This window comes from Sturnira hondurensis, unplaced genomic scaffold, assembly GCF_014824575.4.
Source record: "Sturnira hondurensis isolate 20B ecotype Veracruz unplaced genomic scaffold, ASM1482457v3 Scaffold0022017, whole genome shotgun sequence".
NCBI classification, from domain to species: domain Eukaryota; kingdom Metazoa; phylum Chordata; class Mammalia; order Chiroptera; family Phyllostomidae; genus Sturnira; species Sturnira hondurensis.
The window spans coordinates 7,019,277-7,031,744 of record NW_028094648.1 but is presented as its reverse complement, the minus strand read 5'-3'; the positions used below and the strand labels follow the sequence as shown (position 1 = coordinate 7,031,744).

General features: G+C 34.2%; 1 protein-coding gene across 25 annotated transcripts in view; it reads left to right on the top strand.

Annotated features, from left to right (window-relative positions):
* Window positions 1–12,468, top strand: part of FIP1L1 (factor interacting with PAPOLA and CPSF1) — a 69,961-nt gene that overhangs the window by 16,894 nt on the left and 40,599 nt on the right. For 9 of the 25 annotated variants that reach the window (XM_037034205.1, XM_037034216.1, XM_037034213.1 and 6 more), the window contains one exon: window positions 89–198. In XM_037034205.1, coding sequence (XP_036890100.1) covers window positions 89–198 — 110 coding nt within the window. Of the gene's footprint in view, window positions 1–88; window positions 199–5,861; window positions 5,970–12,468 lie in introns of all 25 variants that reach the window. The other 16 variants (XM_037034200.1, XM_037034199.1, XM_037034196.1 and 13 more) reach the window with 3 other exon arrangements.

The following is a 12,468-nucleotide window of genomic DNA, read 5'->3' as shown; positions in this document are numbered from 1 at the left end:
TCAAATGTTACAAATTTATTTTAATACCTTCAGTGTATTATTTTTGTGTTCTCTTAAATTAAAAAAGCTAATAACCTTTTTTTTAAAGGTACAGCAGGGAAGAACTGGAAATTCAGAGAAGGAAACAGCACTTCCATCTACAAAAGCTGAGTTTACTTCTCCTCCTTCGTTGTTCAAGACAGGGCTCCCACCAAGCAGGTTAGTTAGACCATTATAACTCAATTTGTTGAAGGCATTGGTGTCTTCACCTTGTATAGTGCTGTATGAAGTGTAAAAGCTCCATGTGCTACCAAGAAAACTGGAACATTCTACTTTATTTTAGTACAAAGTGAATTATTTGTGAAAAACTTGTCTGGGTGCTCCTTTATCTTAAAGTAAGGAAGAAATGAAGTACAGTACTACAATTACCTGTGGGTATAGAGACAATTTTATATTCGGGAGAGGTGGTGACATCAGTGCTGTTTGTTTCTGTGCCTGTTATTATATAAAGAAGTATTGGGCTTCCTTAAATCCAGACCTATTGGCCTAACAGTCTTTTACTAATTTTCGTATAAAAGAGATTGTAGAAATTCTAGCCTGGGAGATCTTTCGTATTAAAACCATTTTTTTTCTTTCTTTGGTTTGTTGTGATACCATTTAACTTTGAATTCCACAAGATACCATTTGTGAGAAGCAAATATGCTGGAAGGTACCTTTTAATTTGAATGCAACAAATGATTAGCCTGTTAGCAGAAAAATGGTAAAGGATTAGATAAGATTTGAAAGTTCCATGTCAGCAGTTTAATCTTGAGTTACACTTGACTTAAATCATTTATTTTCCTGAGTCTGAAATAAGTCAATAACCCAGCTATTACTAGTTCTTAGCCAGATCATTTACCTTTTGTGTTACATACTTATATGTTATAGTTATCTGTTTTGTTATTCTGCAATTTTGAATTGCTATAAGAGATTATATTTTATAATGTACAAATTCAAGAAGAAACCTTATGTAGTTTAGTCCTGAAATAGATATCTTGAAACTTTCAGCTAAAATTGAATGTCACAAAGCCATTGAATTCGACTTTCTCTTATCTTAATAATTATTAGTCATGGTCATTTCCAAATATTATTATTTAAACTAAGTGCAATTTAATAAAATGTTTGGCTAAGAAGTTATACCAGCTGCAGAATATTTATCCTTTTAATATGTAGTATTTTTTGTTGGGTTTGGTTTTTTTTCCATATTTTAAAAGAGGTCAACTTTCATTCATTGAGTTTATGGTGTTCTGTGGTTCAGAGTGATGTTAAGAACTTGGATTCTAGGGCCATACTCCAAATTCTGGCTCTTTTTACTTACTAGCTGTGTGTCTTTGGGCAAATCCCCTATTCTTGTTCTTTCACTTCCTGATCTGTAAAACATAGTAATAATACTTCCCTCAGAGGGTAGTTATGTATATTAAATGGATTAATTTATGTAAAGCTTTTTAAATCATTGGTATTTACTTACGTAGTAAATAAATACTCTATCCATGTTTGCTATTATTAGATCATTGGTATTTACCCATGTAGTAAATAAATACTCTATCCATGTTTACTATTATTATAATAAACTAAACTATTTAAAAATCAATAGCAATTTCATGTACTTTACGTACTTCCCCATCCCCCTTTCTTTTTTAAACTTAGGTCAGATTGTGTAGAGCATTAAAAGGGTTTTGGCTTTCCTATAAATGAAATGAATGGGGAATAACCATAAGATTTTGAGCAGAGGAATGAAGTAATCTGCTTTAAGTTTTAAAAGTCTCAACTGCTATATTTAGATCAGACTACCTATATGTTAAGGGCAGACACTGGGAGGCCAGTTAGATTTTAATAATTATCTAGGAAACAGATTATGGTAATTTGGACCAAGGTAGTAATGGTACAGGTGGTGAGAAGTGAGAAGTATAGCCACATACTGGGTACATTTCAAAAGGTATAACAGTGTGTACATTTTTTTTTTATACCTGAGTTGGAAAAGACTATAGGAGGGGTGACTTTTGCAGGCAAAAGACCAAGAGTTCAATTCGGGGATATAGTAAAATTGAGATGCCTGTTAGACATGCAAGTGGACATTTTGAGTAGGAAGGAGCTACGTGGATCTGAAGTAGAGGTGAAAGGTGGGCTGGAGATACAAATTTGAGAGTTACCAGTGTTTAGGTCCTATAAAGTGAAACTGAGTAAGATTACAGAAGAGGTGTGTGTTGATAGAGAAGTGGTAAGAGGACAGCCCACTCTCTGTAGGTCAGAAAAATAGGGATGAGACAGTAAGAGAAGACCAGTAGAGAAGAATAACTAGTGAGGATGAAAACAAATCCAGTGTATGTCTGGAAAAGGATACCTGTCAAAGTAGGACGAGTGACTAACCATCAGATAGTACTGAGTGACCAAGAAGAAGGATACTAAGCATGACTTTTGGATTTTAAAATGTGAGTCATTGGTGATTCTGACCAGAATCATTTTCAGTGGTATAGGTGAAGACTGGAAAAAAAAAAAAAAAACTTTGGAAGGACTTTTTGGATTCAAGAGAAAATGGAAGGACAGGAATTAGAATGAGAAAATATGAATAAATATTTTGAGGATTTTTTTCTTCTTTGAGGAGGCAAAAGAAACTATAGCATCTAGAGGGAAATGTGGGATCAGGAGGAAGCGTTTTTCAAAATGAAAGGAATTACAGCATGTTTGTATCCTTAGGAGAATGAGTTTCTAGAGAAGGGACAGGATGAGCAGTGACCTTAAGGAGGTCAGAGGGGATAGGATGTCATATGCAAGTGGATAGTTTAGTCTTAAGAAGGGGCATGGACAATTCATTCGTAGTAACAGGAGGGAAAGCAGGCTGTGGTGAAGGTAAGTTGGTAGGTAATGGTGAGAGAACCATTGAAAATTCTCTTACTACTTTGATTTTTTCTTAGCAGCAGAGGAATCTGGTGAAAATGGAGGATAGTGGAAGGAAGTGTTGAATGTTTGACAAGTGGGAGGGTCTGAAATTGTCATTTAGAGGTGAATAAACCAGGGGAGAGAAGTCGGATTTCAGGCAGTACCTGTAGGGAAACATGGAGTCAGAAAAGCACATTTTTTCAAGATGAGAGAGATTACAGCATTTTATGTGCTGATAGGAATGAGTTAGTAAAGAATTGATGTCACGGGGGAGACAGACTATATATTTCCTGCTTTTCTTGAGATTAATGGTCATGAGTTTAATATAAGTCAGTTTGCTCTCTAGTGTGTTTCTCTTGCCCTTGTCCACTATTCATGTGTTTTTATCAAGAGTAGCTACAGTCGGGTGTACCAGAGGTTGAAGTTATTCCAGACAAATAGGACAAGGGGCTTGAGGGACAAGGAAGGCGAGAGTGTACCTGAGGGAGTGGTTGTGATGATGGACCATGGATCTCAGGAGAGACGGGAGGACAGAGGTGAACAAGGGGCAGTAAAAAGGAGTTAAAGAGTGATAGAAAAATTAGAAATTTTACTGCTAAAAAAAATGGGTAATTACCAACACAACCCCTATAGAAATCTAACCAGGATGTCACTTTTGGATGTGAAGTTTCATTAGGAAAGTTTGTTTTCTGGATTCATCTTCACTTGGTCAAAAGGATACTTTTCAGAGATTGTGAAGTATTTCCCTAAATAAATGTTTCTTTTTTCTGTTTTTTATTTTTATGGAGATTAGAGAGACGTATTTGAAAGTAAAATTTTTTTTTTTAACTTTAGGGAGAAGACAGTAATACCATTTAAGACAGAATGCAAGCCATAAATTTTGCCAATTATTTCTTTTGTGGAAGTTCTTTCCTTCTTGATTTAGGATTCAGTCCAGGATCATTTATTACAATTAAGTTTCTTATCTCTATGTTCTTTAATCTGGGACAGCATCTTAGACATTCTTTGAATTTGTTGATACTGAATTTTGAAGAGTACATTCCAATCATTTTGTTGGTGTATCTTTGGTATTAGATTCAGGTTTTGCTTTGGGGGCAGGAATGCTGTGTAAGTAATGCTGTGTCCTCAGTGCATCGTGCTGGAGGTACATGATGTCACTGTGCCCCATTAGGAGTGAGGACGACTTGAATCACTTATTTGTAGTGGTGTCCTTTGGACTTTTGCAGTGCAAAGTTACTGTGTTTCCCCTTTGTATTTAATAAGTAATCTGAGCAGACTATGTAAATAATTCTGTTTCTCTTAGAAATTTCCAGGAATTTTAGTATCCATTCATTTTTGCTTTAATCAGTTATTAATGTAATGGCTGCAAAATAGTGATTTGCTAACTCTGTTATTTCTCACATTTATTAGTTGGCATTCTATGTAAAAAGTGGGCTTTCCCTTTCTCCCCATTTATTTATTTATTGTAGGCCAAACTCAGTTTTATTTTATGTGTGAGAGAATGTGTGCATGGCTTATTTGTGGTATATAAACTATTCATATGTATGATTTATATATGCTGTAATTGATATTGATGATGAAATTGTTCCAGATTTGGTCCATGGGAGCCTCTTCAAACTGGCTCCTTTGACCTTTTGATATGTCCCCATCTTTTTAATTTTTAAGAATTTTTTTACTTTCTTTCATGACCCAGATAGATGTTCTAGGCTTATTTTGTAATTTCCTTGGCCCTTTCCCAGAAGCAGCCATCACTTTGACAAGATCCCTTAGTGGGAATCAGTAATTAGAAACCAAAATCTTGGCACTTATTTACGCTTGCTGCTACTGGGGTGTCACTATTTGCAGGTCTTTTCAGCACCCAAAGCTAGAAAAAAACCAATAAGCAGTTTCGGTGTGAAATTGGCCATATGTGTGTTCTATTTATAAATTTTAATCATGCAGTCATTTTTTTTTTAGTTTGATATTACTTTCCTTTCCTATTATATACTGCATCTCCCTTTTCCCATAGTGAAAACCTAGTTCCCAAGAACTTCAGTATTTCTCATTTGCTTCATTTTATAATACAAATAAAATGCATTAGAACTTCTATACCTACCGTTACAAAAAACCTGTTAGAGTTCGAGATGCTTTGCATCTGTTTTTAGACTGAGAGTACATAGTCAGAATACTGTATTTGGAAAGGTTCTTTCAGAGTGACTCGATTAACCATGTAAAACATAATATGATTTTTGCTTCCCTTTATATTCAGTATTAGCATTTCTTTTCCTCCATGCTTATTGACATAATTGCTTTTTACATACATAAAACATTTAACATAATTCCAAAGGCAAGGCTACCCAAAGCACATTCAGGTTTGTCACTTTTTCCCCTATTTCTTTCACTCCTGTCAGTAACCAGTTTCATTTCATGTAGTTTCTGGTTTATTCTTCCTGTATGTTGTCCCCCCCCCCTTTTTTTAAATAAATTAAATGATTTTGAAGTGAATTTTTATGAAATACTTATTTAGGGTAGGTTTTATGAAATACATGACAGTGTTACTGGTTACCCTGACAATACTAACAGCTATTATTGAAGAATCTAGGGAAAGAAATAGTATAATTCTGAATAAGTTTTGTGAAACTACAGAAATCAATGTCATTAATTCATAAAAGCTCAAATTTATTTCTTGATAACATAACCTGAAGAAAGCCTTTGGTTCTTTTATTTCTGTATTTTGACATGATATCATATATGTTGCAAAATACTTCCAGAAATATTCTAGAGTTAATGTTGATATCACATCTATATTTATATACCACTAGCTATCTTAGTACCACAGCAAATTATTTTATGTGACTTGAAGAGAATGATACTATAGGAACATGATAAAGGATTTTAGAAAAAGCATGTTAAGGAAAAAAAAACAGAACAAGGGGGGTCAGAGGCAACAATATATAAGAAAAAACATAGAAAATTTATCTCGCCAGAAACAGCACCTCTTCTCAGTCTCAGACAAGTACTGCCTCCAGAAAAGCCAACTCAAGCGTTGGGAAGTGGCAGGATCGATATGGGAGGGCCGAATCACCTGATCTAAGGTAAGGCTGTTTTTAAACATTGGATACCCCCGATGTTTAGATCATCAGTGTTGTTTGTCTTATTAGCAAGATAATACATTTTATTAGACTGTGCCCCACATTTTTACCCCTTAAATTATGATTTTCCAGTATAGTATTTAGGGTTTAAGGTGTTTTATAAATCAGGCCTTATCACCTCATTATGCTTTCACTCCAGCCTTTTGTAATGTGAATTGCATGGAACCATGCTAAGAGTGCCTAGTAAATTTTTTTCTCCTCCTTGCTGCAGGTTTAATTTTTCTTTCTCACGATGCACCCATTTAAAAATCCCTGGATGCTTTTCACTACTTGTTGAAGAAAATTTGCCTTTTTAGTATTTAGGACCTGTAAAATTGGGCTGCACTGACACTCTTCCAGCCTTTATATCCCACCTGTAGTGCATTAACCTGCCATTTTAGTAAGTGGGCCTACCAGCTATCCTAGGAAGTACTAGTTCCCTGATTGTTGCTGTGGATTTTTTATTCATGATCTAGAATTTTGGTTTGTGTTCTTAATCTTACATTTACAAAGTATACAACCTTGGGCGGGTGTTATAAACTCTCTGAGGTAGATGTTATAAAATGGGAATAATAATTTCTACCCTAAGGGATGTAGTGAGAAGCAAATATTTTGGTGTGAAAGTGCAGTAGCAACAGTAATCAGTCTGTGCAATTACTTTGCTTAACTTAGAAATATACACTTAAGATACCTTCCTAATTTACCATTTGAAATTTTAAATGGTGATAGTATATTGTGGGGTAGGGGAAGTATTATGTTATTGTTGTTACAGAGCCTTCAGCTTCCTGGGCAGTTTGATGTTAAATGCTTTTAATTATTTTCATTTACAGACTGCAATTATGTAAATTATGATTAGGTAACTTTGATCATAAAACCTAAAAGAAAAGCAGAGGCAGAAACATCAAAATGTAATTTTCATAGATATACTTTTCTTTTGGGTCTTTATTACATAATTCCTCAAGAGTAGTAGTAAATTCTAGTCAACTTACTTTGATAGGGTTTCTTTTTTGGAAAGAATAAGCTTAGTTATTCTCAAAAGTGAGTTTTTGTCTCAAAGTCAGAAATATTTTCACTTTTGAAAGACTATCCAAACTATGAGTATAATAATTCATGCAGATAGAAATATACAGGGTGGGGCAAAATAGGTTGACAGGGGTGAGTATGTAAAACACAGTTTATTCTTTTATTACTATTTATTTATTATTATTTTATTTTCCATACAAACAACTGTAAGCTTATTTTTGCCCTGTACTATCTATATTCTTAGAATAGTGTCAATTGCATGTGTTGCTTTAGCAGATTATAGAATAAAAATTTGCATATATTACCATTTTAAAAGTACCAATTGACATATTTTCATATGTATATATAATATTGATTGATTTAGTTTTGTTTTTGTTTTCTTTTTAAAGATTTTATTTATTTATTTTTAGAGGGGAAGGAGAGAGGGAGAGAAACATCAATGTATGGTTGCCTTTTGTGCATCCCCTGCTGGTAGTTAGCCTGCAAGGAACCGGCCTGCAACCCAGGCATGTGCCCTGACTTGATTTAGTTTTTAAAACTAAAATTCTCTTTGAAGAACCAATGGCAATGTCAAGAGTTATTTTAAACAAAGAAAAATTAGATCTGACAAATGTGGAGTCTGTGAATCATTTTACTTTTAATGTTCCTGTGGAACCTGAAAGTTTGATAGCTATGCTAACAGTATAATTTCTGTATAATACTTAACTTCATTATTACAGCACGTGGTGCATAAAGAAAACCCTGGATTTGTATTTAACCTGTCCAACAACGTGGACAGACTATTCACTGATCCCAGCAGGGCCACACAATTAGAGCTTTCATTTTCATCATGCTGCTATTGGTAATGAATCAGTAGCTATTTTTGCATAGAAAGATATACACTGCTTTCTTAAACTTACAGCTGTTTTGTGGCATAAGTACTAGATTTGTATGTTAAGTATGGTTTTGTATGTGTGAGAATTTAGAACAGTTTCCTAAAATCTCTGGGCCTTTCTTTCCACATTCATGAAATGATAGGGCTAAGCTGTGTTATCTGGAAGCCCTGTTAATCCTGAAATTCTTTATTTTTTGGCTAGTACCTGGTTTACGTGGAAAATGAGATCTGAGAAATTAGGGAACTTGGCCAAATTCATGGCTAATTAAGAGGCATAGCCAGGGCTACAGTCCTATGTTTTCTACTCTTAATACCAGTAGTTCAGGCTAGTTGACCTGTAGGTCAGGCTAGTATAAGCAAAGTCATAGAAATATTTTAAAAATCCATTGTTTTGTAATGTAATTTTAAACTATATATATATTTTTTAAGTTTACAAAGCTTTTTCTTTTTTTTTAAATTTGTATTTAATTCTTGTTCAAGTAGTTTTCTTTGTTGTATTCCCAGCCCTGCCTCCCCCCCAGTGCTCCCCACCTCCCTCCCATCTCCGCCCGCACCTTAGTTATTATTGTCCATGTGTCCTTTATACTTGTTCATCAAACTATATTTTTTGTTTGTTTTGTTTTGTTTTGCTAATACTTTAACATCTGGAATTCCTTTTATGTCAACCATTTCATGTAGAATTTTTTACTTAAAATACTTGGCTTTTGATACAATAGTTTATTTCTTAAAATAAGATGGCTAGTTTACAGGGAAAATATTCTCCTATCTGAAAGTGATACATTTCAGTGCTTAAAATAAATATATAACTTCCCCTTTTGGAAAGAAAACTCCTCATTCTAATTTTGTGATTAGTCTCAGGGAATGCAGGTAGGAAGAAATTTGACACTTTATTTTTTTCATGTGTTTTATGTTTTTGAAAATTAAAAACAAGAACCTCTAGCTAAAAGCTACTTTTCTCTTTTATAATGGTACACACACTTTTTACAAGATAGAAAACAGAATTCCAGCTCTTGTTAATTAATGTAACAAATGTGCAGTTTTTTGAAGTATTGCTTAAGTCTCTCTGTAAGGAACAGTTAAACAGTGATTGGGATCACTGTCTTAAGTTACTATCTTTGAGGACTCGGACTTCTTATCCCATGCTTGTTCTTCTCAATTTATATTTAAACTGGTGTTTTTCAAACTTAGTTTAATAGTGCTGTTCAAGCTAACTGTGTGTGTAACAATGGCATTTTATTAGTGCAAGTCTGTGTTATAAATTCAGATTTGTAATGCTTGTAAAACCAATTATAAGAAGAACAAAGCAGTTTAATTAACAAGAAAATTGAAATTGGTTGCATGGATAATTGCTCTACTTATCCTAATGTTCAGTTTATGTCTGTGTTTTTATTTGTTTGTTTTTCAGTTTATAATATCAAATTCTTCTCCTCTTAGATAATTGGTTGCAAGTCCTAGGTGGTTTTATTAAACTTGTTTATCAAGGTCAGTGCTTTTTTAACTGATGCAGACTCTTGAAAGAGGAATAGTAAAATTGTTTTTCAGTGTAGAGCCACTGAAATATTTAAACCTGTTTGTATTCTAGTAATATACAAACATTACTTACAGTAATACAACTGGATGCTAAGTGAATACTAACTCTAAGAGAAACCTTCTCATTTGTTCTTACACTACTTCCTATTATGTTTTGATCAAATAATGTACTGGAGAGCTGTGCCTATACCTTCAGAGCATTTGATTGAGCACTCTGCGTGTTGCTGTATTGTATAGCTTGTAAGATTTTATGTGAATTTTAAAAATTCACTGTAGAGTATCTTTTTCTATCAATGATGTATTTAAAGAAAAATTTAAGTATAAATATGGCAGGTAAAACTTTGTTCCAAACTCTGCCTAAAAATGAGTATACTTGACTGCCCAGTGAACATATTTGTATCTCCCAGTGAGTCAGAGTTTAGCATCTTTCCCCTTGAGAGATTTAAGATTTTTTATTTTTTTAAAATATAGCTTAAAAAGTAAATATTTTCAAAATTCAGAACCCAGAAAATTAGCATAGACAATACTTCTTGTTGAAAAAAGGAAAGGTTTTGCAGTTGGTCTTAACCTGAGCCTGGACCCAGGTGTGGGTGCTTCACTCTGCAAAAGAGCCTCTTTCCACATCTGGGAAGATGAAAGTAATTGGTCACAAACTTTACTTGCAACTTATTTGTGAATGAAACAGTTTTAAAGCTTGTGAAAGCACTTGTTGGAGGGTACCCAGTAAGTTTTAGCTCCTTTTGGATCACCGCTGCTATCATAGGCTTTATCGGTCTTTTTAAATGTAGTACTGAAGAAAATAAAGTGCATGTCCCGAAGATAGTTGTAATACTGTGATTTTAATTTTGAACATCCTACTTTTCTAGACAGGATTTTTGATTAATAAATCTTCACATAAAATACAGTATCTTAAATTTTCTTATAAACTATATAGAGTATGGAGAAAATTATTCTTGTGCTTTTGAAAGTAAAAAAAATGTATGGAAGCAGTATTATCAGTCCCCACAAAACTGTCATTCATTATGTAATGAATGACATCCTTACATTAATTAGCAGACCTTTATAGGCATGACTTTATTAATATGTATTTAGTCATAAGGAATTAAATACTGATTTTTATCAATTACTTTCATTGTTTTCTTTTTTTCCCCTCACCCAAGGACATGCTTATTGATATTAGAAAGAGAGGAAAGGAGTGGGGATGGAGAAATGTTGATAGGTTGCCTCCCACATTCTCCTCGAACCTATAATCTCGTTTATGTGCCCTGACTGGGAATCAAACCAGTGACTTTTCAGTTTACAGGGCGGTACTTCAACCAACTGTGCCACACCGGCCAGGACTTAAATTTTTTATACGAAAGAACAAATGTGAGTTATTTTCTTGGGTATCTAGTCTTCAACTTTGGCTATGTATTGGAATTACGTGGGGAGCTTCAAAAATAATTGTCCCTTAGGCCAAAGAGAGACTCCAATTTAAATGGTCCAGTGTGCACTCAAGGGCATTGATACTCTTAAAAGCCCCCCAGTGATTTCAATGTGCAGGCAAAGTTGGGAACCACTGATTTATAGACTGGATTCTGGAGCAGCATAAAGATGAAAATCAAATGTTAGTTGAGCATCTTGGATTTTAAAGCAAATCAATAAGATTTATCATAGCTATAAGAACTGATGTTTTTATAACATTTTATAGCCTCACAGAGCCCTTTCATATATGTAATTCGTAATTAATTTGTAGTTCAATTTATTGTGATTATATTGGTTTGCAAAACTGTACAGGTTTGAAGTATACAACTCAACAGGACATAGGACATCTACACACTGCATTGTGTGTCCATAGGCTAAAGCAAAGTTTCCTTCTGGCCCCCACCCCCACCATGACCACCTGACCCTAGCCCCTAGTCCCCTTTCCCTCTGGCTATCACCACACTGTTGTGTCTGTTATGTATATATGGTTTTTGGCTAATCTCTTCATCATCTTTCATCCTATCCCTCTCCCCGTGCCCCAGCTGTTACTCTTTTCCCTGTATCCATGTCAAAGTTTATACTTTGCTCATCAGTATATGTTGTTCATTAGATTCCACATGTAGGTGAAATTATATGATTTGTCTTTCTCTGACTGGCTTGTTTCACTTAGCATCATAATCTCCAGGTCCATTCATGCTGTTGCAAACGGTAAGATTTCCTCCTTTTTTATGGCCCGGTAGTATCTTTGTCATTTATTTTTGCTATGATATTAATTATTTTCTTTCTTCTACTTACTCTAGACTTTGTTTCTTGTTCTTCTAGATCTTTTAGATGTTAGATGGTTTGGGGTATTTTTTGGTTTTCTTTTGTTTGTTTGTTTGTTTGTTTTGGGTTTTTTTTTTGCTTCTTGAGGTAGTCCTATTGTAGTGCTATGAACTTCCCTCTCAGGCGGCATTGCTTTCACTGTGCTCCATAAAATTTGGGTTGTTGTGTGTTCATCTCCATTTGTTCACCTGTAATTTTTGACTTTTTAAAATCTCATTGTTAACACATTTGTTGTTTAATAAAGTACTATTTAGCCTCTTTGTGCTTGAATGTTTTTTAATTTTTGTTGTTGCTGCTGTTGATTTCTGGTTTTGTACCATTGTGGTCAGAAGAGATGCTGATAGGATTGATGTTTTTGACTTTGTTAAAATTAATTTTGTGTCCTAACATCTGGTCCATCTTTAAGAATATTCCATGTGCACTTGAGAAGATTGCTTTGGGATGAAATGCTCTAAATATCAATCACATCCATCCCTTTCAGTGTGTCTTTTAAAGTCACGGTTGCTTGTTGATTTTGGGGGGGGTTTTGTCTGGAATATGGATCTGTTGACGACAGCGTGGTGTTAAAAATTGGCAACTATGACTGTGCTGCTGTCGATCTCTCCCTTAATGTCCACCAAGATTTTCTTTATATAGTTTGGTACTTTTATGTTGTATACATATATGTTTATAAGGGTTATATCCTTTTGTTAGATCAATTGCTTTGGTATTATTTCATGACCATTGCCACTTGTAATGGCCTTTGTT